The sequence below is a fragment of the Octopus sinensis genome, linkage group LG11, assembly GCF_006345805.1.
Source record: "Octopus sinensis linkage group LG11, ASM634580v1, whole genome shotgun sequence".
Classification (NCBI taxonomy): domain Eukaryota; kingdom Metazoa; phylum Mollusca; class Cephalopoda; order Octopoda; family Octopodidae; genus Octopus; species Octopus sinensis.
In genome coordinates this window covers 17,059,286-17,084,364 of record NC_043007.1, presented here as the reverse complement: position 1 = coordinate 17,084,364, position 25,079 = coordinate 17,059,286, and the positions used below count along the sequence as shown (strand labels likewise).

The 25,079-nt window shown below is 36.6% G+C and overlaps 1 protein-coding gene across 6 annotated transcripts in view; it reads right to left on the bottom strand.

Moving 5' to 3' along the window:
* Nucleotides 1-25,079, bottom strand: part of LOC115217422 (ras-related protein Rab-4B) — a 147,307-nt gene that overhangs the window by 88,205 nt on the left and 34,023 nt on the right. For 5 of the 6 annotated variants that reach the window (XM_036507124.1, XM_036507125.1, XM_036507123.1 and 2 more), the window contains exon 2: nt 13,747-13,782. The exons of the other annotated variant lie outside the window; for it this stretch is intronic. In XM_036507124.1, the coding sequence (XP_036363017.1) occupies nt 13,747-13,782 (36 nt within the window). The remainder of the gene's footprint in view (nt 1-13,746; nt 13,783-25,079) is intronic. 6 annotated transcript variants of the gene reach the window in all.

Here is a 25,079-nt window from a genome sequence, read left to right as displayed (position 1 = left end):
CCTAAAAGAGAAGCATTTTTATTTAATTTAGAGATCAGCCATAGCTGTGTGGTTAAGCAACTTACTTTGCAACCATGTGGTTTCGGGTTCAGTCCCACTGTGAGGCACTTTGGGCAAGTGTCTTCTATCAAAGCCTTGAGCCAACTGATCCTTGTAAGTGAATTTGGTAAATGGTAAAAGTGTAGAAGCTGATTTGTGTGTGTGTTTCGTTTTTGTATTTGGTTTGCAAGATTCTTTATGTGAATTCGTGTGTTGAAGCATATTTTATTGTGTCTGGGGAGAGTCATTCTCATTTAGTGCCTTATTAATTTAACATACTCATGAGTGGAAATCAGACCGGTGACTGTGTTAAATTAATAAGGCACTAAAAGAGAATAACTCTCCCCAGGCACAATAATATATATATTCTGTAAATAATATTTTTAAAGCTTGTAAGTGATCACCATGTATTGATGAAAGACAATAGTCCAATATTGGGGCATATAAGCCCTTAGCGGAAACAAGTGGGTTTTCCATATGCAGGGGACTTGAACCCACACCTCTATATATTTGCAATAAGTGTGCTGCCATTACACTAATGTAACTACTTGCTTCTTATTATATTTATGAACTATATAATTTCACAGTGCTGTTTTTTAAACAAACAAGCATGCGAATTTTCTACAGTGATCTGAGAAGCAGTGGTGAGTGACAATTCTGTAAATAATATTCCATAAGCTGAGAGCTTATAAGCAATCACCATGTACTGACGACAGAAAATAGTCAATTATTGGGGCATATAAGCCCTCAATGGAAAACAAGAAGGTTTCTGTATGTGTATGTATATAAACATGTGTACCTCTGTTTTCCTCTTCCTACACTACACGACAACAGTGCGGGTTTGTTTACATCCCCTCATTGATGTTCATGAGTAATTCAGCATGTACACCAATTTTGCACCTGGTTTTCTGTGCCTTTATGAGTCAGACAAGGTTTTTTTTCCAGCACAAACTTGTCACATATTGCAGTCTTTTACCTCCTTTATGAGGTTCAACTTCTGGAGATGAACATTCACCATTTCTTATTTCTTTATTGGCCACAATAAAGGAAACAAACAAGAACAGACAAAGGAATTAAGTCGATTACATCGACCCCAGTGCATAACTGGTACTTAATTTATTGATCCCAAAAGGATGAAAGGCAAAGTCGACCTCGGTGGAATTTGAACTCAGAACGTAATGGCAGACAAAATACCTATTTCTTTACTATCCACAAGGGGCTAAACACAAAAGGGACAAACAAGGACAGACAAAGGGATTAAGTCGATTACATCGACCCCAGTGCATAACTGGTACTTAATTTATCGACCCCGAAAGGATGAAAGGCAAAGTTGACCTCGGTGGAATTTGTACTCAGAACGTAGTGGCAGACGAAATACCGCTAAGCATTCTGCCCGGCGCGCTACCTTATTCACCACTTCTAGCTATGTCTTCCTGAAGTTTCTTACAAACCAATTGCTTGATACTCAACTGTCTTTTCTCTATCATACTACATCTGATTTCTCTTATACCTAGTTTTTATTTTTCTCCCCCAGTTTATTTGTGCTGCCTTTTATACACACAAACATTACACACCTAACAATGCATGCACAATACATTTCTTTCATTACCATGAAACATCACACAATCTGTCTTTCACCTGGAAAGAAAATTCTTTAGTTGCTAGTAAAGGTAGTAGCTGGGACTACACTATCTTGCATTCTTTCTTTTATTTTTTTTAAAAGATATGGTGAGATCTGTATGCTCCAAATGACAACAAACTCTCCAAATTTTTTTTTTAGAATTTTTCATGTTTTAACTCTCCAAAGCAGCTATCTTCTGCAAGCCAGTAAAAATATTATCAAAGAATTTATATCTAAAGATAACTAATATAAAGACAATATTTAGTTAATAATTAAAGGTCTTAGCATCATGACAATGCATTTGATAATGAAGGAAAAAAAGCTATAACAAAACTGCAAGCTTTGTGTTGGATAAGGATAAGCAAAAAAAAAAAAAAAAAAAACTACTCCATGACTCTGACGCAGGTCAAATTATATTTCTGTAATGACTTTACACTATGATAAATCGAATTTGATATTTTTTTAACCAAACCTCATTAACTGGCAATAAAAAGATATTTTGATTTAATCAAAACATAAAACTGAGATTAAAAGCTTTAGTAATTTTCCAAAGAGATCTTTCCATAGTGCTTCTTACTGTTAATCTGAAGTCAGAGTTTAATTTTACATTAACCTTGATTGAGTTAGCATGTGATCAATGGCATTCCAGTAGTGATATTCCACTCTCTAAGAGGTATCTTTTATTTTTTTATCGTTTACTTGTTTCAATCATTGGACTGTGGCTATACTGGGGCACCACTGGTTAGCTTTGCTGAGAGCCACTAGGTTATGGCAGACAAACAAATCAACACCGATCTATCAAGTAATGTAGGTGGGGCGCAAACACAAATACAAAGACACACACAAAGGTCTTCCACACAGTTTCCATCTACCAAATTCACTTGCAAAGCATTGGTTGGCCTAGGGCTATAGCAGAAGACACTTACTCTAAGTGCTGTACAGTGTAACTGAAAGCGAAACTACATGGCTGCAAGGGGAGCTTCTTAACCACACAGCTATAGGGGATAAAAAATTTGCTTTGTAATCTGTGGATTCCTATTGTATGGTACCTAGGGTAAGTGCAGTATTATGACCAAATGGTTAAGATGTTTGCTCTGCAACCTTAAGCTCCCATTATAGGTATTTAGAATTACATTAAGTAAAGACAATGAGGTGTAATTTGAAACAAATTTGGCTATTATATCTAGCATGTTAAATAACCATGCAAAGCCACCCTTGTTGATTCACTCATCTGCATGTGGCCAATGTAGTTTCCATACTAGTTAGAAGTGTAACTGATTTTGCTTTAAATCAGCTCTGCTGCCAAATCATTAATATACTATGAATACAAAGTGTGTGGACCTAAAAAGCACAAATTTATTTAGATTAAATTTTGTATGCTTAGGTACTTTATGTTTTCACCCTTTAGCATTCAGATTACTGTGTCAAATGTAATGTTTATTTATTCACATGGTTTTGAATCGACCATGCATTATTAAGTAGCTTTAAGACTTTGATGATGTGGTTGCTCATTTTCAGAATGACTTAGTAAGATAGATATTAGAGGTTATATCTAATCAGTTTAAGCATAAAGGCATAACATAGGTAGAATATTTGGGCCAGAAATGGCCGGTTTAAATGCTAAAGGGTTAAAAAAAAACAAAAGCAAGATGTGGTGGTAAAAAAAATAAAGTGATCTGGAATATTCCTTGTCTTTGAGGATTTTTAGAATTCTTGGTCAAGTTGTTGAAACTATACAATTTGACTAATTCACCTAAATTGATATTGGTGACATAAGAATGACATTATTTGATGTCACAGGGTCATCAATGGTCAAAGTGGATTCAGAAGGTCATGGGAAACCAAACATAGAAAATAATTTGGTAACATGGAATTGCAGCATTCATAAACATTGTTGTGCACTTGGAATTAATTTTTTACCATTTTGAGATTGTTTGCAATTATCTCAGATTATGGCATAATTTCTACATTTAATTTATTGATTGCAGCCAAGCAAATTTCAACATAGAAGAGGTGCAGGTATGATAGTGTGGCTAGAAATTTGCTTCCCAATCACATGGTTTTGAGTTCAGTCCCACAGCATGGCACCTTGGGAAAGTGTCCTCTAAGGCCCCAAGCCAACTAAAGCCTTGTGAGTGGATTTGGAAAACAAAAACTAAAATAAGCACATGAAGTGTGTGTGTGTGTGTGTGTGTCCTTGCTTCAACTTCACACAATAGTTGTAAATGAGTTCCACCATCATGTAAGTGGTGTCCTTTTGCAATCTTCCAAAAACATCTTTCATGGGGGAAATACCACTTTACTCGACAACAAGTGAGGCTTGGTGACAGGAAGGGCATCCAGCCATAAAAAAAATCCCATGCGACAAATTCCATCTAACCCATGCAAGAACAAAAAAGTAGATGTTAAGATGACGATGAAGAGTGTAAAATCATGGAATAGAAATCACTACGGAAACAGGATGAAATCTACTTATGGTAGGGGAGGGGGATTAATATTTGTGTTTTATGAATCAGGTTGATGTTTTGTGAGGAAGTTGTAGAGAGCAAGGATAGATAAGTAAATCTAAAACACCATTTATTTAACAATATAGTCAATATACAATAAAGTATGAATATATATCAAAGCGAAAAGTAGTAGAACTAGATTCGTTTTATAGTACATACTGGTGATTCATCGATTTATTATTTAATTACAAAACTAACAGACATGTTTATCAACATCATTATCATCACCATCAATATCACTTCTGATGATATAATTAAGCAATAACAATCAACTAATGAAGCATTAACATTAAAAAAAGAAAAATTTTTAACTGACAAATGTTTGAATAAATTTTCATCTGTTCATTTTATGTCCATTTTTTTCCCCCATAGTAGCAAGGATCAGATGATATGCTATTGAGGCATTGTTTTACGGTCAGATACCATTCCTGGCATTAACCTTTACCCGTTTTTCAAGTAAGAGGTCTCTTATTCCACACACTTTCAAAAGGTACAAAGTGAGTGGACGATTTGCTGACAGGAAAACTAACATCACCACTCATAGGTTGCAACTTTGATAGAAGTGAGCAAAAATACAAACACACATGCACATGTGTGTATAAGAGGGGGAGAGAGAGAGAGAGAGAGAGGGGAGAGTTTCTGTGTAATGTTTCAGTTTGTCTACCAAATCCACTCACATGGCTTTGGTTGGCCAGGGGCTACAGTAGAAAACATTCGTCCAAGGTGCCACACTGTTGGACTAAACCCAGAGTTTTGCTTTTACTTATTATTTATATTTTTTTTAATGATATTATGGAAGTATAATAGCTGTTACTATGCTAGTCTATTGATTTTAGGTTCAATCCCTACAAACAATACAATAAACTCTTAAGCAAGAAGATTTGCTTGACTCCAGTCTACACAGCTGAAAATAGTAACTGTTCCCACTTCATGGCTGGGTGGTTAGCATTAGGGAAGGCATTCAACTGTAAAACACATTTATATAATTCATCACAGAATCATCAAATTCATTCAAGTGTGGAAAACAAATATATAAAATTATTACAAAATAGAATATATAAAAGATAATTTTGGCTTCATTAATAGAGATTAAAAGACTCCAGATTTAATTGTATCGAAAATGAAATAAAATAAAATGTAGCTCTTTCGTAACCCTTTACCCATTGGCTTTTGCCTTTTATTTCAGAACTATAAACTAGATCCCAATGCCAGTCAAACCATCATGCTGAGCTCTGTGACCAAGTTTCTACTAATCTTACTTAGTCTTCTCTTAATCTCTTTCTGTAGCCGTGTTGCAATAGTCTGGAACAACCATTCCAGTTTATGAATGCAATCACTGAGATTGAAAACAAATATTGATTTCTTAAGTATTCTAAGACCTCAGATGCATAGGGGAGAGAAAATGAGATTATGCAAAATTCTCAAAAGCACCAGTGATATAAGAAAAATGAAATGGCTATAACTAGAAATTGAACTTGGATCAAATACACACACATACACACATATTTCCTAAGGGCTTAACTCTAGTCAACCATGCTTTTCCACACTTACAATACATTAAGTCATTTTGACCAGACACAAAAACAATTCTATTAAAAGAAAGATATGATTCACTAAATTCTCTCTAGTAATTTACTTCTATTTATTTTACAGGTGTGGATGTGTGGTAAGGAGTTTCCTCCCAACCACAAGGTTTTGAGTTCATTTCCATTGCACGGCACCTTAGTAAGGCATTTACTATAGCCTGAGGCCAACCAAAGCCCCGTGAACGAATTCAATAAACAGAAACTGAAAAAAGTATAGGCGGCGAACTGGTAGAAACATTAGCATGCCAGGCGATATGCTTTGAGGTATTTCATCTGCTGTTAGGTTCCGAGTTCAAATTCCGCCGAGGTTGACTTTGCCTTTCATCCTTTCGGGGTCGATAAATTAAGTACCAGTTACGCACTGGGGTCAATGTAATCGACTTAATCCCTTTGTCTGTCCTTGTTCGTCCCCTCTATGTTTAGCCCCTTGTGGGCAATAAAGAAATAAACTGAAAAAAGTGTATATGTGTGCGCGTGTGTATGTGTGTGTACAAGCACTATTGTGTGTCCTTGTCTTGACATCATGTGATAGTCGTGATTGTCACCATCACGCAAGCAAATGTCCTTTGTTTCAAGTCTTCAGAGACATGTCTTCTGGTCATGGAGGAAATGTTACCTTACTTTGAAACCGGTAAGGTTTGGCGACAGGAAGGGCATCCAGCTATAGAAAATCTGCTTCAATAAATTGTCTGACCCATATGAGCATGGGAAAATGGATGTTGAATACTGATGAAATTTCACTTCAGAAATTAAATAAAATTAATACAAACAATCGTTATTATCTCAAATTTATAACAGTTATTAAATTATCACATTCACCTCTAAGAGAAGGGCTGTTTTCAGTTTGTGGGTTTTGCTTCTTCCTTTTCGGAAAAGCATTAATGAAATCTATGCTAGAAAGTTCAACCCATTTCATACAGTTTATCTTCTCTCTCAGAATTCGTTACAAAACTACAAACCACATGTGATAGAGCTGTCATATAATCAATGTTAAAGGATTAAAATATTTTATTCAATAATAGATTTTAATCCATTTGTCTCTGGAATTTTCCTTAGTTGATTGTTCTCAGATTTTCAAAACCTAATCTCATTCACACCAATAAAAACAGAATTGTCTTAAAAGATTAAGTTTTTTTTAATTAATAATCCCTAACTCATCTTAAAAGAAGTTTCTTTTTATTGCGTCTCTTTTACTTTATTTCAGTCACTGGACTGAGGCCTTGCTGGGGCAGCACCTTGAAAAGCATTTAGTTGAAAAAAATCAACTCCACTACTTATTTTGAAGAGGGGTAATTATTCTATCAGTCTCTTTTGCCAAACTGCTAAGTTACAGGAATATAAACAAACTAACACTGGTTGTCAAGTGTGTGTGTGTGAGAGAGAGAATTCACACACACTATGATGGACTTTCACACAGTTTTTGTCTAGCAAATTAGCTCACAAGGTATTGGTCAGTCCAGGGTTATAGCAGAAGAAACTTGTCCAAGGTGCCATGCAGTGGTACTGAACCTAAAACTATGTGAGTGCAATGCAAGCTTCTTAACCACACATCCATGCTTGCACCTAGCTTCATTTTTTTTCTTTCCTGTTTTTTTTTTTTTTTTTTTGAGTTTTAACATCTCAACAAAACCAACATCAAAAATTATGTTTAGCCCAAGATCACATATGATAAAATAGACCAATGGCCTAAAATCCTTCAGCTGTAACCAGCCTGTTTTGATTTTTTATTGTTTTTCTTTTTTTTTTTACTTTTTTCTGACAGCAAATCTGTATCAGCATTACCCAATGTATCCTTCCTTTTCAAACATAGTAGTTTATAATTTGGAAGATTTGGCTGTTATCTCTAGCAGACTGAATGATTATTTGTAGAGATTCTTTTATTGGTTTGTCAATGATAAACAATAATAAAGTATAGCAATTAACCAATATGATCATTACTGTGAGATGTTAAATTATATATTTTTCTGTGTTAAACATGCTTTTGTCTGTCTGCATCAAGAAAGTTCTTCCATAACATTACACACAAAAATTATATAACATTGCATAGAAAATATCGACGGGGGGGGGGGGGTGACTAACTGTGGAACTCAGTAAAATTAATTCATTTACAAATATCTAAAGTGCAAGCATAGCTGTGTGGTTAAGAAGTCTGCTTCCCAACCACAAGGTTTTGGGTTCAGTCCCACTGCATGGCATCTTGGCAAGTGTTTTCTTCCATAACTCTGGGTCAACAATAGCTTAGTGAGCAGATTTGGTAAATGGGAACTGAAAGAAGCCTGTCGAATGTGTGTGTGTGTGTACATGTGTGCATGAATATATGTGTGTCTTCATTTGTGTCTTGACATCACATGACTGTTGTAAGCAGATGCAGTTTATTTCCAATCCTCTGTGAAAGCATGTCTGGTCGTGGGGAAATATCACCTTTGCTTGGAAACAGGTATGGGTTGGCAGTAGGAAGGACACCTGGCCATGGTAAGTCTGCTTCAATAAACTCCATCCAACCCATGCAAGTATAGTAAAGCGGATGTTAAAACGATAAAACTTGAAAATATACAATATTATCAATAAGGAAAAAAGTAAATATCTCATAAGGTGGAACAGAATTTTGTCCTTAGAGTAAAATACCTCGAGTATAGTTTTCCAACAAACAATACTTAAAGTCAGAAAACTGATTCTAATCTTGTTACCACAAGGCATTAGAGAACAGCTTATTAACTGCTTTAGGTTTTGAGTAAATTCCTTATAATGGAAGTCTTCAAACAAAAATTTTTCTTATAATTCACAGCTATCAAAATTTTTGGAGAAGTTTTTTTTTTCTTTTTTTTTTATTTACATGTGAGAAATGGTTTATTTCTTGTAGTAATCGTTTGTTCTTCTTATCACTAATTAAGCAACAGAGAAACAGGCAGGGAACTGGTGTTTAGTTCCCTCTGACAAACTAACACAAGCAGAATTAAGCAGCTTAATCCTTTAGCATTCACAATATTCTGTCAAAAGTTAATATTTATTCGCTTTATTCTGAAAGAATCATGAATTATTTTCTGTTATAGATTGTGATGAGGTAACTTAATTTTTAGAATGACATTGTAGGGTTGATGTGAGAAGCCAGATCTGGCCAGTTTGACCATAAAACAGGTAGACTATTTGGGCTGGATATAACTGGTTTAAACCATGCGGTTCAATACTCCAGCCTCTTAAACCTATCAGCTTAGAAAAGCAACTTTAGTATTATCAGTGAAAAACAGCCTCATGATATACTCTCTTTTACTTGTTTCAGTCATTTGACTGTGGCCATGCTGGAGCACAGCCTTTAGTTGAGCAACTCGACCCCCGGACTTATTCTTTGGAAGCCTAGTACTTATTCTATCGGTCTCTTATGCCGAACCACTAAGTTACGGGGACGTAAACACACCACCATCGGTTGTCAAGCGACATTGGAGGGACAAACACAGACACACAAACATATACACACACAAACATACATATACATATATACGACGGGCTTCTTTCAGTTTCCATCTCCCAAATCCACTCACAAGGCTTTGGTCGGCCCGAGGCTATAGTAGCAGACACTTGCCCAAGGTGCCATGCAGTGGGAATGAACCCAGAACCATGTGGTTGGTAAGCAAGCTACATACCACACACTCCTGCACCTATATAGATAACATTTATATATTCTTCAAATAGAAATTAGCTGTGAGGATTTAGGGGCATCCATAGTTTTGTGGTTAAGAAGCCTGCTTCAGAACCATGTAGTCAGATGTTCAATCCCTCTCTGTGCACATTGTCAGCTAACATTTTATACTCTAGCCACAGGTTGACCAATAACTTTATGGTGAAATTGATAGGCAGAAACTGAAGAAGCCTGTCACATGCCTGCACACATGCCTATGTAATTTCTTGTTCAGTACGCAAAACAGCCCCCACCATCAAAAACAGGCAGGGTTGTATGAATACAGAGTCAACCAGGGAAGCATGTCTGTGCTGATTGACAAGTCTTGAAATGTGTGATTTTTGTAAACAAAAAGGGAGCCTGGAACTATGTCCCTGCTGTTTTGCTGTTTTATAGACTAAGGGAAGGGCATCTGGTTGTAGAAAAAATCTCCCTCGGTGAATTCTGTCTGACCTATGCAAGCATGAATAAGTGGACATTAAAACAATGATGATGATGTTCCATGCAATGGAAACAAGTGTTAAATCCAGCAAAAATACTAGTTTTATTAGCAACTCTGCATACAGCATAAAATTCTGATACCACAACAATAAATCAGTTATCCAAATGTTTGATACTAAGCATCATTTTATGCTGAATTCTACAGATCTAACTTGAAGTATGTGGTAGCTATCATTACCAGACGGCATAGCATACTTCAATAGCTGTGTGTTATTGTGTTATGGGTAAACAACAGCAGGATACCAGTGCCATAAGGAAATACTTGTCCGTTATTCTGCTTAATGGCTGCATTTCTTTCTTTTATCCACTGTCATTACAGACATTCTAAAATTGTTGAGACATTCAAAATTACTTAAGTGCTTGCAAAGAGAATGAAAATAAAAGATATAAATATGTGCGTGCGGGAGATAAAAAAAATATATCTATACATGTATCATAAAACACACACACACACACATACATATTTGTCCAACATAAAATTTAATTTCTGTGTATTTTCCTTTTTATAATTTTCACAATTCACCACATGAAATTTTTTTTTTTTTCCTCAAATCTTTTCACAGTATATATCTTATTATTTTCATCGTTGTCTTAATGCACACTTTTCGTGTTTGCATGCGTTGGAAAAAGAGAGTTTAAGGAGACCAATTTTCTGTGGGCCAGACACCCTTCAATTCACCACTCTCACTTGTTTCCAAACAAAGTAATATTACGCCATGGTGTGTTTGCACAGAATATTGGAAATAAACGACATTTTCTCCTTCTCTCTCTCTCTCTCACACACAAGGCTTCTTTTAGTTTCCATGTACCATATCCACTCACAGAGCTTAGGTCAGCCTAGGGCTATAGTAAAAGACACTTGCCCAAGGTGCCATGCAGTGGGATTGAACCCAAAACCATGTGGTTGGGAAGCAAACTTCTTAACTACATAGCCATATTATTACACATAAGTATTTATTCTTTATACTCTTTTACTTGTTTCAGTCATTTGACTGTGGCCATGCTGGAGCACCGCCTTTTAGTCGAGCAAATCAACCCCGAGACTTATTCTTTGTAAGCCCAGTACTTATTCTATCGGTCTCTTTTGCCAAACCGCTAAGTGACGGGGACGTAAACACACCAGCATCGGTTGTCAAGCAATGCTAGGGGGACAAACACAGACAGACACACACACACATACACATATATATATATATACATATATACGACAGGCTTCTTTCAGTTTCCGTCTACCAAATCCACTCACAAGGCATTGGTCGGCCCGGGGCTATAGCAGAAGACACTTGCCCAAGATGCCACGCAGTGAACCCGGAACCATGTGGTTGGTTAGCAAGCTACTTACCACACAGCCACTCCTGCGCCTATATATATTGCACACACTCACACATGTAGGTGTATATGCACACACATGCATGTGTGTATGTGCAGTCCTTCATTTCACATGTGTTCTAATGCTAGCATGGGTTGGACAGACTTATTACAGGCAGCATTTTACAGCTGGATGTTGTTCTTGTAACCAACTCTTAACAGGTTTTTCAATCGAGAGCTTCTTTTATTCCACTCATTGTTGAAAGCACACACATGCATGCACACACCACTCCATCCTCACCCCCCACACAGATACATACTCCCACTATGTTATGTCATATTGTGCTCACTCAGATCCCACAAATCAGTACATACATACATAAATATATATATATATATATATATACACATACATACACACACACACATGCACCCACACATATATTGATTATACTTTATTTCCTTCTATATTATTAATTAGACTTTTAGCTCTATAAATTATCACATTATCTACACAATGTTTCCTTTGCACAATATAGTAATTCTCAGAAAAATTTGAATTTCACCCACTCAAGTCAGATACAATAAAACACAATACATATTACAGTAATTTCTCAGAGTACAATATTTCATCAGTCTTTAAATTTCTCTATTCTTAGTACATTGCTGTGAGGAATCATTCTTCTGCTTTTACTGCAACTGTAATGGATTTTGACATTCAGAACGTGATCACTCCACTCCGACTCTACTCCAACCAACTGTTGCATCTGCAACAATGTTTCTTGCTACTTATACTCTAGTTTTTCCTCACTAAACTCTGCACCAAATATCCCATCAAACTCTACATTCTCTATACTACTTCTCCCACACTCCCCTTCATTTGTGTGATCTCATGACCGAAGCCATTCCTTCCCAAATAAAAAAAAAAAAATAAAATAAATAAAGTTAATGCATGACTAATAGAAGTAAAATTATCTAAGTTTCCATTTAGAAATGTGTGCGTGTGAATGCATTTGTTTACTTATTAAAGCGCAGTAAAATGAAAACAGTCACTGGGTAATAACGCATCTCATTGTAAATTCATTTCAAATTAGTTATTTAATGCACTTTGCATTAGGTCTAATAACACTAATTTAACTATCCTTTTTCAACTGGGTAGAATCTATAAAATTATTGAATCATAAAACAATTCTATTTTCCAGTGCTAACAAATACTTTGTCAGCGAATATGACGAAGCTATGCTTTGTTGATCTAGTCCGAAAAAGATAACCTCATGTGAAAATTTGAACACCACCATCATCATCATCATCATCGTCGTTTTAATGTCCACTTCTCCATGCTTGCATGAGTTAGAATTGTTTGAGGCAGATTTTTCCATGGCCAAATAATATTCCGGTCACTGACCTTTGCTTGTTTCCAAGTAAGGTAATATTTCCATACGATGGGAAATGTTTCCCATGGAAGATTGGAAACAAAGACATGGTTTTTATGATTGTTTGATGGTGATATCTGTTTACAGTTATCACAATGTCAATACAAGGAGACATTATAGACACACTCACACAAACAACAAGTGTCTTTCAATTTCCATCAACCAAATCCAATCACAAGGCTTTGGTTGGCTCAAGGATATACAAGAAGACACTTTCCCAACAAGTGGGACTGAACCTGATACCATGTGGTTGGGAAACAAACTTCTTAACCATGCAGCCATCCCCCCCATTTATTCCCAGTTCATTTTTTTTTCCTGCTCTTTTCATTCACTCTGTTAACATTTAACTATCTGTATATCTGATCACATTTTCAGTTCTGGTTAGTTTTTCTCTTTCATATTCCTTGCATTAAATATTTTAACACCAAACATAAATGCTAATACTTACAAAGCTATTAAATATTATATTAGTATGCAATTAGGTGCAGATGTGGCTGCAGGATTAAGCTTGCTTGCTTCCCAACCATGTGATCTCGAGTTCAGTCCCACTGCACAGTACCATGGGCAGTGGGACCAAATGTCTTCTGCTGTAGCCCTTGGCCAATGAAAGCTTTGTGAGTGGATTTGGCAGATGGAAATTGAAACAAGCCTATTGTGTATGTATGTGTGTGTGTGTGTGTGTGTGTGTGTGTGTGTGTGTGTGTGTGTGACTTGATATGATGTAATCATTGTAAGCCAGTCTTCTGTGAACTACACCTGGCCATGGAGAAATAATACCTTGCTTGGAAACAGGTGAGGGTCAATGACATGAAGAGCATCCAGTCATAGAAAACTTGCCTCAACAAACTATGTCTGACCCATGCAAGCATAGAAAAGTGGACATCAAAATGATGATGATGGTAAATTACTAAATTTACTAGAGAGGAAGCATGTTCGTGAAGACTTCATTTAAAAAAAAACCTAACAACAACTAATGAACGATAGCTTACTGATTGATCTGCCAAATTCCTTATTTTGGTGAAGAAAATTTTCACAAAAAAAAAATATATACATTTAAACAATGGGTACTGAATCCTACCTTTATAGTCCTGTTCTCGTCCCTGGGGTAAAGCAGCTTTCAAAAAACAAACATGTACAAGTCAGCATTGGATGAAAACAATACAATAGTAGTGACTGGGAACATTTTCTAAGGGAAACTATGGAAACCAGCTTAATGAATAAATATTGTTTCTTCTAATACTACTTTTATGCTCTTTATGTTGAAGTAAGTTGGAAGGTAGATCTGAATACGGTTTCATTAATATATTCAGACTAGGAAATTGAAACCACAATCTACAAGGAGTTCTTAGAATGTGATTAATTTGATATGGTTGAGATTGTCTTTGAATGTTAGTGAAGTCTAGAACTAAGACAAGATTATGTTTATCTATGGAGTTCCAGAGAGAAAACCAGTTTTATATTATTGAATGCTTGGTTGAAATATTATGAAGTGACAAGAGCTTGAACAAATTTGAGTGTAATATTTTTTTTCCCAGGGCAGGGATGAAGTGGACTGGAGTGGACAGGTCATGTTTAGTTAACAAGGGAAATGACTACAAAAATGCCAAAGAAATCTCAACAGAAGTCAAAATCAAGGAAACAAAAATTAAGACAAGAGAATGTGTTGATAGTAATAAATGATGGGTACACAATAATTATATATATATATATACACACACACACACACACACACACACACACATGTACATACATACACACACACACACTACTAGAACTAGAGAAAAAATGTCAGATGTCAAAGCAAAGACCGGAATCAAAGGATCTTAGAGTTAATTTAAGAAAGACCAAAGTCCTAGTAAGTAGAAAAATAGACAACTCAGTGATCCCTTCAGGGAGATGGCCCTGCTTGATATGTAGGAAATGTTTTGGTCAAAACTCCATACAGTGTACCCAGTGCAAGTTATGGACTCGTAAAAGGTACAGCAGTATAACAGGAAGGTTAACAGAGAGAGTAGCCTTTGTGTCTGGCAGATGTGCAGGTAAAATACACACTAGGAATGTGCAGAAAATAGACTCCCTCAACTGTCCAAAGAGATCCTTAGAAATAGAAGATAGTTTCTGGAATAAGGATAGGTTGGGCAGGCAAAGATCAGAGAGCTGCTACTTTTGTTGGTAACAAAGGGCCTCTTCCTCAGAGTGAAAGGTAGGTTGTATGATGCCAGTGTATGTACAGCTATACTACATGGCAGTGAAACAAGAGCTATGACTATAGAGCACATATGAGCACTTGAAAGAAATGAAACCAGCATGCATTGCTTGATGGGTAATGTCAGTGAGCATGTACAACAGAGTGTAAATGATTTAAGAGAAAAATTGGGTAAAAGAGGCATCAGTTACAATATGCAAGAGAGAAAACTGAGCTGGCATGTTCATGTGATACATATAGATGAGGACAGCCGCATAAAGTGCCAATCTCTGATTGTGGAGGGAACCTGTAGAAAGGGTAAACCCAGGAAGATGTAGGATGAAGTGGTGAGAAAGGATCTTCAGATGTTAGGCCTCACTGAGGAGCTAGCAAGGGACTGAGACTTCTGACGATCTGCTGTGCTTGAGAAGACATCAAGTTAGTAAAATCATGGTCATCCATCCATACATACATACATACATACAAGACAGCTATGCTCCCTACTCCCCCTTTCAGCCAAAAGGTCCTTATCTTGCAAACTTGCAGGTGCTGGGGCCATGCAAAAAGCACCTGTGCAAGTGCCACATGTAAAGCACCCGTGCCGGTGCCATATAATAGGCACACATACCAAGGCCACATAAAAAGCACCCAGTACACACTGTAAAGTGATTGGTGTTAGAGACCATACCAAAACGGACAATTGGAGCTCGGAACAGTTCTCTTGCTGGCCAACTCCAGTCAAATCACCTAACTCATGCCAGCATGTAAAACAGATGGATGATGATTATATATATAAACTACTGGGTTATTGTAGTATTATCTAAAAACAAACTCATGCCTTAGGAGAATTTAAGGGCCACTGTTTATCTCTGGTTTTATATAAAACGGCCTGGCAAGGATGTCAGTCTACCATAGACAAAATCTCTAACAGTTTATGTTTTACCCATAATGAAAATACCTGCAGTGGACTTGAACTCATAACCTATGATAAGGTAGTTTAATAACAACCATATCACAATTTCATACTTCTATATTTACTATGACTATGTATAAACACTTCATTGGAAAATCATATACATTTGTTGAGGACTGTAGCAAAATGAGGAATGTAATTCAGATGAGTGATTAAAGATCTGGTGTCAACATAGAATCATAAATAGGAAACATTGAAAATAAAAATAAAAAGTACAGAATACTGGTAACTTAGCTATTGCAGATGTGACTAAGCCAGGCCAGTATATATGGTGAAATGTTAAAATGGTTATTTATTAGCCACAAGCTCCATAAAATGATAAAGCAATGCAATAAATAGGATGGTTAGATACCCTAACAAATTTGCAATAATAATAGTGACAACAATGATAAATTAGCAAAGATCCAATCACAACACCAACACCAAAGACAACAGCAGCTAGTGATGATAACTACAATGACAACACCAATGATAACAGCAATAATAATGGCAATGACAACAGCAACAACAGTGATTGGGCAGAACAATAAGAGCCTTGACATGGTCCCTCAAACTCCAAGAAATATCAACCAAATCTCTCTCGTATCACACTGTTACAAAATAGAAAGATCACATGGGATGATGTCATCCTAGATAGACTGTCTGAATAGGAAGTATGACGTGTCAAAGAGAGACAACACCTTTGATAAGGGTCCCCCGTCGTGTCCTCTTCAGGTCAGTTAATCTCACCTGCTACTGGCTTAGTCATGATACCCAGCTCTCTCCTGTGCCTCCGCAAACTACAACAGTGTACTACCTTTTAGGCAACAGTATTGGCGGTGAGCTGGCAGAAACATTAGCATGCCGGCAAAATGCATAGCCGTGTTTCGTCTCCTGTTATGTTCTGAGTTCAAATTCCGCCGAGGTTGACTTTGCCTTCCATCCTTTCGGGGTCGATAAATTAAGTACCACTTACGCACTGGGGTCGATGTAATCGACTTAATCCGTTTGTCTGTCCTTGTTTGTCCCCCTCTGTGTTTAGCCCCTTGTGGGTAGTAAAGAAATAAGTAGTATTGGCAAGCTGGCTAAATCAACTTGAAAATAGCCAAACAAGTCAAACTTAGTGATGTTTGTAAATAGTTTGTCAGTCTATGCTTATGAAGACTGTATTACCAGCAGACTGTGCAGAGGAAATCTAACTACTATCAGTGATCAGGTTTCAATGAACAAAAATGCAATATTCTGGGACATTGCTGTGAGATACATACATTATCCTGGTCATCCCATTGCATCCCTGGTGTAGTTTCAGTCATCAAAATCTGCTTTGCCACTCTCATTCAGGAAGTGAGAAACAAGAGAATGAGGCTGGTCATTCAATATAGTCCTCTCTCTCACTAGAATCCAACTCCACCATAAACAAGAACTCAAATTTCTTAAAACAAACAGATGGTAAACCTATCATCGCAGTGGTCACACTATCACATATCATCATCATTTAACGTCCACTTTCCATTCAAGCATGGGTTGGACGATTTGACTGAGGTCTGGCGAACCAGATGGCTGCACCAGACTCCAATCTGATCTGGCAGAGTTTCTACAGCTGGATGCCCTTCCTAACGCCAACCACTCCGAAACTGTAGTGGGTGCTTTTATGTGCGACCGGCATGAGGGCCAGTTTGGTGGTACTGGCAATGGCCACGCCCAAATGGTGCTTTTTACGTGCCACCTGCACAGGAGCCAGTCCAGCAACACTGGTGACGACCTCACTCGAATATTTCACATACCACCAGCACAAATGAAATCCTGCAATTTCCAGAGTTTCCTCATTTGTGAGAACACACAAGAGATGTGGTGTAGATAGGAACAGTCTGGATTCTCCAGTTACCAACATGGCTATGTGCTCTGATGCTTCTAAGAAGTGCCATCAGTGTCTGGGAGATGGAATCTTGATCATCTATGAAAATATGAAAATGCAGGATGAATAAAGGAAGAAGGCAGGAAAAATGAGATGTATGAATAGAAAATGGTCAGGTCACAGATGTAATGACATTGATCATAGGTCTACTTAATCAGGGATGACCTGGGGCCAAGCAATAACAAACTAAATTTTATAACCACAATTAGTCAATATAAAAGAGCTGAGCAGACACTCTGACAATGAATCTACTGTCAGGATACATTAGGAAATTGTCTATTAGTGTAGTATATCATATACCATTATACTTTCTGTAGGCTGTCATCAAGTCTTACAGTTTAGTTCTGCTAGTCTTTATCAATAACTAGCTTCTCTTGGGGGTTTTATTTTTATTTTTTCTTAGAAATGACTGCGAGTGTAGTAAAATAGATAATGAACAAGTTATGTGAAAGAAATTGAATAGATTTATAGAAAGGAAAGTTTGGACAGTGATTAGTGCAGACTGGCAATGCTTTGTTACCCAATATGTAAAGCAGTGAGACTATATAACGCAGCAGTGAGAATGAGATTGCAATCAATAGTGCTGTAGAAGGTATTACAATTAAATGTATAATAGCAAGGATATCAAAAATGTATATATATCAATAATATTATAATCAAGCAGAGGTAAAGTTAGTCACTGCTAGAACAAGGGCAATATCTATCTGTGGTATATGAAATTACTAAAGGTGGTGGATCAGCAGAATCATTAAGGTGCCAGAAAAATTATACTTTGCAGCAGAGTAGGAAGTGTTTTGGCACAGTCATTTTAGTGGCACCAATTTGATGTTGACTTATTTCACATCATATGTTTTAATGTTTCCTTCATTCTCTCCCCCATCTCTATATGTATGTAAGCATATTTCTCTTTGTGTGTATGAGGAGAAAGGAAAGTATTTATGTCTATCATCATCAGTTAATGTCTGCTTTCCATGCTGGCATGGGTTGGACGCTTTGACTGAGGACTGGTGAGCCAAAAGGCTGCACCAGGCTCAATCTGGTCTGGCAAAGTTTCTACAGTTGGATGCCCTTCTTAATGCCAACCACTACAAGAGTGTAGTGGGTGTTTTTTACGTGCCACCGACATGAAGACCAGTCGGGCGGTTCTGACAACGATCACACTCAAAAGGTGTTTTTTATGTGCTACCTGCATAGGAGCTAGTCCGGCAGCACTGGCAATGATCATGCTCGAATGTTGTTTTTCACGTTCCACCGGCACATATGCCGGTAAGGCGACGCTGACAACGATCACACTCAAATAGTGCTTTTTACGTGCCACCAGCATGGGAGCTAATCCAACGGCCCTGGCAACAATCACACTCAGATATGTTTTTAACATTCCACTGGCATGAGTGCCAGTCAGGCAGTACTGTCATTGGCCATGTCAGCGATTTTGATTTGATTTCACTTGCCTCAATAGGTCTTCTCAAACAAAGTTTATTGTTCAATGAATGAGGGGTACTCATTAGTGGGTTGGTTACACCCCATGCTCAGATATGCATTTTACGTTCCACTGGCACGGGCACCAATCAGGAGGTATTGTCATTGGCCACGTCACTGATTTTGATTTCACTTGCCTCAATAAGTCGTTGCAAGCAAAATTTATTGTCCAATGAATGAGGGGTACTCATAAGTAGGTTGGTTAAACCCACTGGCATAGGCCACGGGCTATGGTCATGCTTAATTAAATCGTAAGGTCTCCCCTGCTCTCACTATCAGTATTTGTATATTTCTGCATACATGCATGCGTGTTTGTGTGCCCCCAGCATCAAAAAGTACTGTCATCAAAACAAGCTGAATTCTCAGTTAGCCATGCTAAACTGTCAGTGTCCAGACAACTTTACCCAACTGTCTGCTTGCAGTATATGTTTTGGCTCCAAGTTTAAATCCCGTCAAAGTCAATTTTGCCATCTATCTCTCTGAGATCAATGAAATAAAGTGCCAGTCAAATACTGGGTCAGTGTAATCAACTAACTTCTATCCCTCATGATTGCTACCTTGATGCTTAAAATCAGGAACCGTTAGATGTATGATTAAAAATTATTTCATATTCCACTGAAAAAATAGAAATTTGAATGAGCAGCTGAATGAAGAAATGATGGAAGTTTTATTTCTCTGTTCTGGAATAAACTGACAAATCACAACCTATAACCGGTATTAAAGAAGCACACATTGGATAATGTACTTCTAGATATTCTATGCCTGATTAAAAAAAAAAAAAAAAAGGTGGGGGTGATCACAATTGAAACAACTTTGATGATAACAGTAATGTTTTGTGTCAGCAAAAATACAAATCATGGAAAAAGTGAAATATATAAACAAGTCATTCCATTGTTTGAATTATTTGATTACAACAGGTTTGCAAGATCAGGAAATGGCCCAGGGCTAAACAACAACAACAACAACAAATGAAAAATTTCAGCTCACAATTGTGGTAACAAGCTAATTCTTCTTGCCAGTCTCATTTATTGCCAAATCTCATAAATAATGTGGAACAGAACAACTTTGCTGAGATAAAACTGTCTTTTACTATTTTTTCTTCTTCCTGTCTCTTAAATTTTCTACTTGGGATTAAGTTGTCATTGGAATTCTACTTCATTTTAGGTTCTCTCTCTCAGATAAATTTACAACTGTAAGAATAGTCAACAATGTAATTAATTATGGAGCCTAGGATTGAAACATGAGCTATCATTTCAACAAGATCACTTTAAATGTTATTTCAGATACCACATGCATACAAAAACAAATGAGAGTATCTGTTTTGCATTCTTATTTTTCAGGAATAATGGCTATGAGGGGGTAAGATACTGAATTACCAGGGTTCAATTCTTATTAATGCTGTTGTGCTTCACTTTGAGAGAAGCACCTAAGTCCATCCCAGTTTGAGTGTAAAAAAAACCCAAAAAAACCATCTCGACAAGAGTTGTTGCCAGTGAGGAAAGAAAATCAGCTCAAACCATTTGCCCATGTTACTTTGGAAAAATGGACCTGTTACCTAGGGGCTCTTTTAATTTAATACTGCCTCAATTGCATACACTGGATTTTTATTCAGCTGGACAGCTCTTCACAACATCAGTGAATGTTTTATTCACTGTTACCTACATCGGAGGTATGAATTCCCACCCAAACACATGGCTGGCTATGAGTATGCACCATGAAATGGCCTAAAAAGGCCAAAATGCACCTGGCACTTTCATCGGTCAAGGTTGGGACAAATTTTCATCTCCAATATCCTGTTTTCAACATAGCACATCTCTAAGAAATGTTATCTCAGAACAAGTATCACAGTAATTGGCCTAATTAACAGTGTACATACATTGAGTATGAAACTAAGATAGCTATTTCAAAGCCCTGTCATCATTGAAGACTATCTTTTATATCACACTTCGAAACTATGCTTATTAGTGCTTTCTGTTAGTTATATTCTTGAATTCCACCAATAATTTAAACTAACTTGAGAGGAGTGAGATCTTTATATACAGTCACTAAAAGAAATATATGCCAGCCATAGAAATATTCAGATTCTACTACCTTGAAGTGTTTTGTAGCACTAGGTTGGCTCTCACAGAGCAGACCTATGACATATAGGTAGTCTAGTAAACATTTGTGTGATACACATATACACACACATCTGCAGCACTGGATATCCCATAGCTCCTAAATGAAGTGTTGCTTTGAAATAAATTTTCCACAGTGGTTTCAGCTGCAGTAATTAATTTAAATTTTTGCACTTGGGCAGTTAAAAAAAAAAAAAAACAGCTCAGAAAAGAAATCAGTTAATCACCAGTACATGTATGTGTGGGTGTGTGGGTGTGTATATATATATATATATATATATCCACACACTATCAAAGATCTTATAATTAACAGTGAAGCCCTTTAAAAATACAAAATACTAGCTTGTATTTTTTCTTTTATTTACTTATTATTTGTTTCTTGAAATCATGATATATCTTTTTTCTTTTGTTTTTGTTTTTTGAATTACTTGAAAAGTTTCCTCAAACACTAGCTCTGGGTGCAGTAAGGCTTCAGTCATTCGTAATTTGATAAGAAAAATTTTTCTTTCTTTTTCTTTACTGTCTACGAAGAAGTCAGTGTCAGTAAGAAGTGTCAAATTGTAGGAGAATATTGCAACATCAATGTTCTCGACTGCCACAGCCCCTGTACTGAATATACTAATATTACTATGATTAGTAATACAGTTACAGATTACTAGAAATAAAGTTACTTGGGATGGGCTGAATTCTTCACACCAAGGAGGTGCAATTGTAAGCAGATGAATAGTTACTGATCTAAAATTCTTCAATTCAGAACCCCCCGCCACCGAAATTTCTTGTCTCTTTCAACCTCATAAGAAATCAAATAAAATTATACATTCATGTTTGAATGAGCAACAGTAGAAAATATATCAAGCTGTGTTCTTGCAAACATTAATATTTTCAGAACTATCCAACTGCAAAAAAATGTAAAAATTTTGTTAAAATTAAATAAATAGAAATAAAAAATAAGCATGTGTGTATTGACAGTAAGATTTGTAACTATAAATATATATTCATATACACATTCAGTGCTTTTTCAGTCCAAGATGCCATGCAGTGGGACTGAACCTGGAACCAAGTGGTTGGTAAGCAAATTTCTTGCCACATAGCGACACCTGCACCTATACTTTGTGTATTTTACATTTATATCCTTTCATGCTTATTAGATTGTGTCACTGTAGTTCTATGATATTGAGCACTCTACATATTACATATAGATATACTGGAAACATTGCACTGGGAAATGTGTTGTGTTTGGGTGATATGGGCTTTTTACACACACACACACTTACATACAGGAATGGCTGAGTGGTTAAGGAGTACATTTCCCAACCATGTGATTTCAGTTTCAGTCCTACTTCATGATACTTTGGGTAAGCATCTTTCATTATGGCCTCAGGCCAAGCTAAGCCTTGTGAGTGGATTTGGTAGACATAAACTGAAAGAAACCTGTTGCACATCACATCATCACGAAATAGTTGTATATGAGCATCATCATCTTGCAGTCCTCTTTGAAAACACACCTGGCCAGGGAAAACCTTGCTTGGAAACAAGTAAGGGTTGATGATAGGAAGGGTACCTGGTTACAGAAAATCTGCCTCAACAAATTTCAACTGACCAAAACAAGCACGGAAGAAAATTAGACATTTCAATGATGACTATGAAATTATCATCATTTAATATCCATTTTCCAGGTTGGCATGGGTTGGATGGTTTGACTGAGAACTAGGGAGCTGCAGTGAGTCTTAATTTGATTTGCCATGGTTTCTACAGAAGAATGCCCTCCCTAACACCAACCACTCCAAGAGTGGTGGGTGTATATAAAACATAGAAAACAGGTATGGTATTCAGTGCTTTATAAGACGTACACATATTTCATCAAAATGCCATAATAATTGCATAACATTTGTAGAAACATTATATAATCTTGCACTTCACCTCATCAGTGTTCTGCAATGAATGCAATAACAGATATCCAAAGGCACACACACACATACACATTGGAGACAAATAGACAGACGGACAAAATGACAGGAAGGAAATTGACATAGAAACAAAAAAAAGAGGAGAAAGAGATATATTCGGGTTTTATTGCTATGATGTGACATGATAGCTCACTTCACAGTTTACTTTGTGAAAGTATAGATATAAAATAGTATAAATCAGTAGATATAGTGATTAAGTTAGTTCCAACAAGGAAGGAACAAGACTAGATTTTGCTTTTGATCTTTGTGGTTAGAATGAAACCAAATTTCAGCAGTAAGTTTAATATCAAAGGAAAGGAGAAGAAATGGGATAACATTTTATATAAGTTATTTGTGTAAAACGATAAAAACTCAGACGCATTGGTCTTTCGGAGATGACTTCAAAGACAATGATTTAATGACATTTTGTGGATATAGATGAAAGGAAAATATTATCACTTCTATTTTACAAATATTAACACTGTTTAGCAAACAGGGTGGAACAATTTATGGAGAATATGACAGAAAATATTTAGGACAACATTTATCTTTTTTCAGAATGGTAGATATAGCTATGTAGTTAAAAAAAAGTCTACTTCTTAGTTATATGGTACTAGTTTTGATCACATTATGCAACACCTTGGGCAAATGTCTCCTACAATAATCTTAAGTTGAACAATTCCTTGTGAGTGAAATTCAGCAGACAAACTGTGCAAAGCTCACTGTGTCATAAATAATATATGTGTGTGGAGGTGTAATGGCCCAGTGGTTAGGGCAGTGGACTCGTAGTCATAGGATCGTGGTTTCGATTCCCAGACCGAGCGTTGTGAGTGTTTATTTAGCGAAAACACCTAAAGCTCCATGAGGCTCCGCAGGGGGTGGTGGTGATCCCTGCTGTATTATTTCGCCACAACTTTCTCTCACTCTTTCTTCTGTTGGCCTGCTCGCTTAGCCAGCAGGGTGGCGTCATTTGAAGGCTAAAACAATGCGAAGCACATTGTAATCAGCAATGTCTGATAGCCTGGTTGGTCACGTGATCACGTGATATATATATATATATATAATTCAAATTGTACAAAAGACAAAATACAGAAACAAGTGAGGGAACGACAAACAAAGTGTATTAGACACTCAAGGAAAATGGAAGAGTCTAAACTTTTGAGCCCACACTCTTCCGCTCTTCTACAATAAGGAAGTAGAAAAATCTAACCTTTGAAATGTTAAAGAAGGACAATGTACAACACGAAGATTGCATTAACTGAGATTGTTTAGCCCCAAATCTGCTTATGATTAAAAAGTATAAAAGCTGTAAAGCTGTTTCTGCTATAAGACACAGTTTGCTCAGAAAGCATTTACATATATGTATATACCATCCCAAATAAACTTTACTTCGTTTTAGAAGCTCTGAAGAAGCTATAAGGTGATGCACAACCACTCAGCTCTAAGTGCACTGCATCATACAGCAGAAACAGTTGTAAGCTAATGAAGTTCATTGCTTAATTTCCGGTTCCTTTGCCATTTATTTAATTTCATATTATGTTCTATCTATACACACACACACACACGTGTGAGTGCATTATGTATGTGTTCATGAATACATATACTTATTTGCCTAGATATATATATATAAATACATACACACACATTCACATGTGAATATATGTATATATTCATGTAAGTGAAAACGTGTGTGTGTGTGTGTATACGTGTGTGCATATATGTATTTATGCTGAAGACAATGTGAAAGTGAAACAAGTTGATAAAAGATATTGTCTAGAGTCTAGACTAAACCTCCCAGTCCTGAAGGACTAACAAAC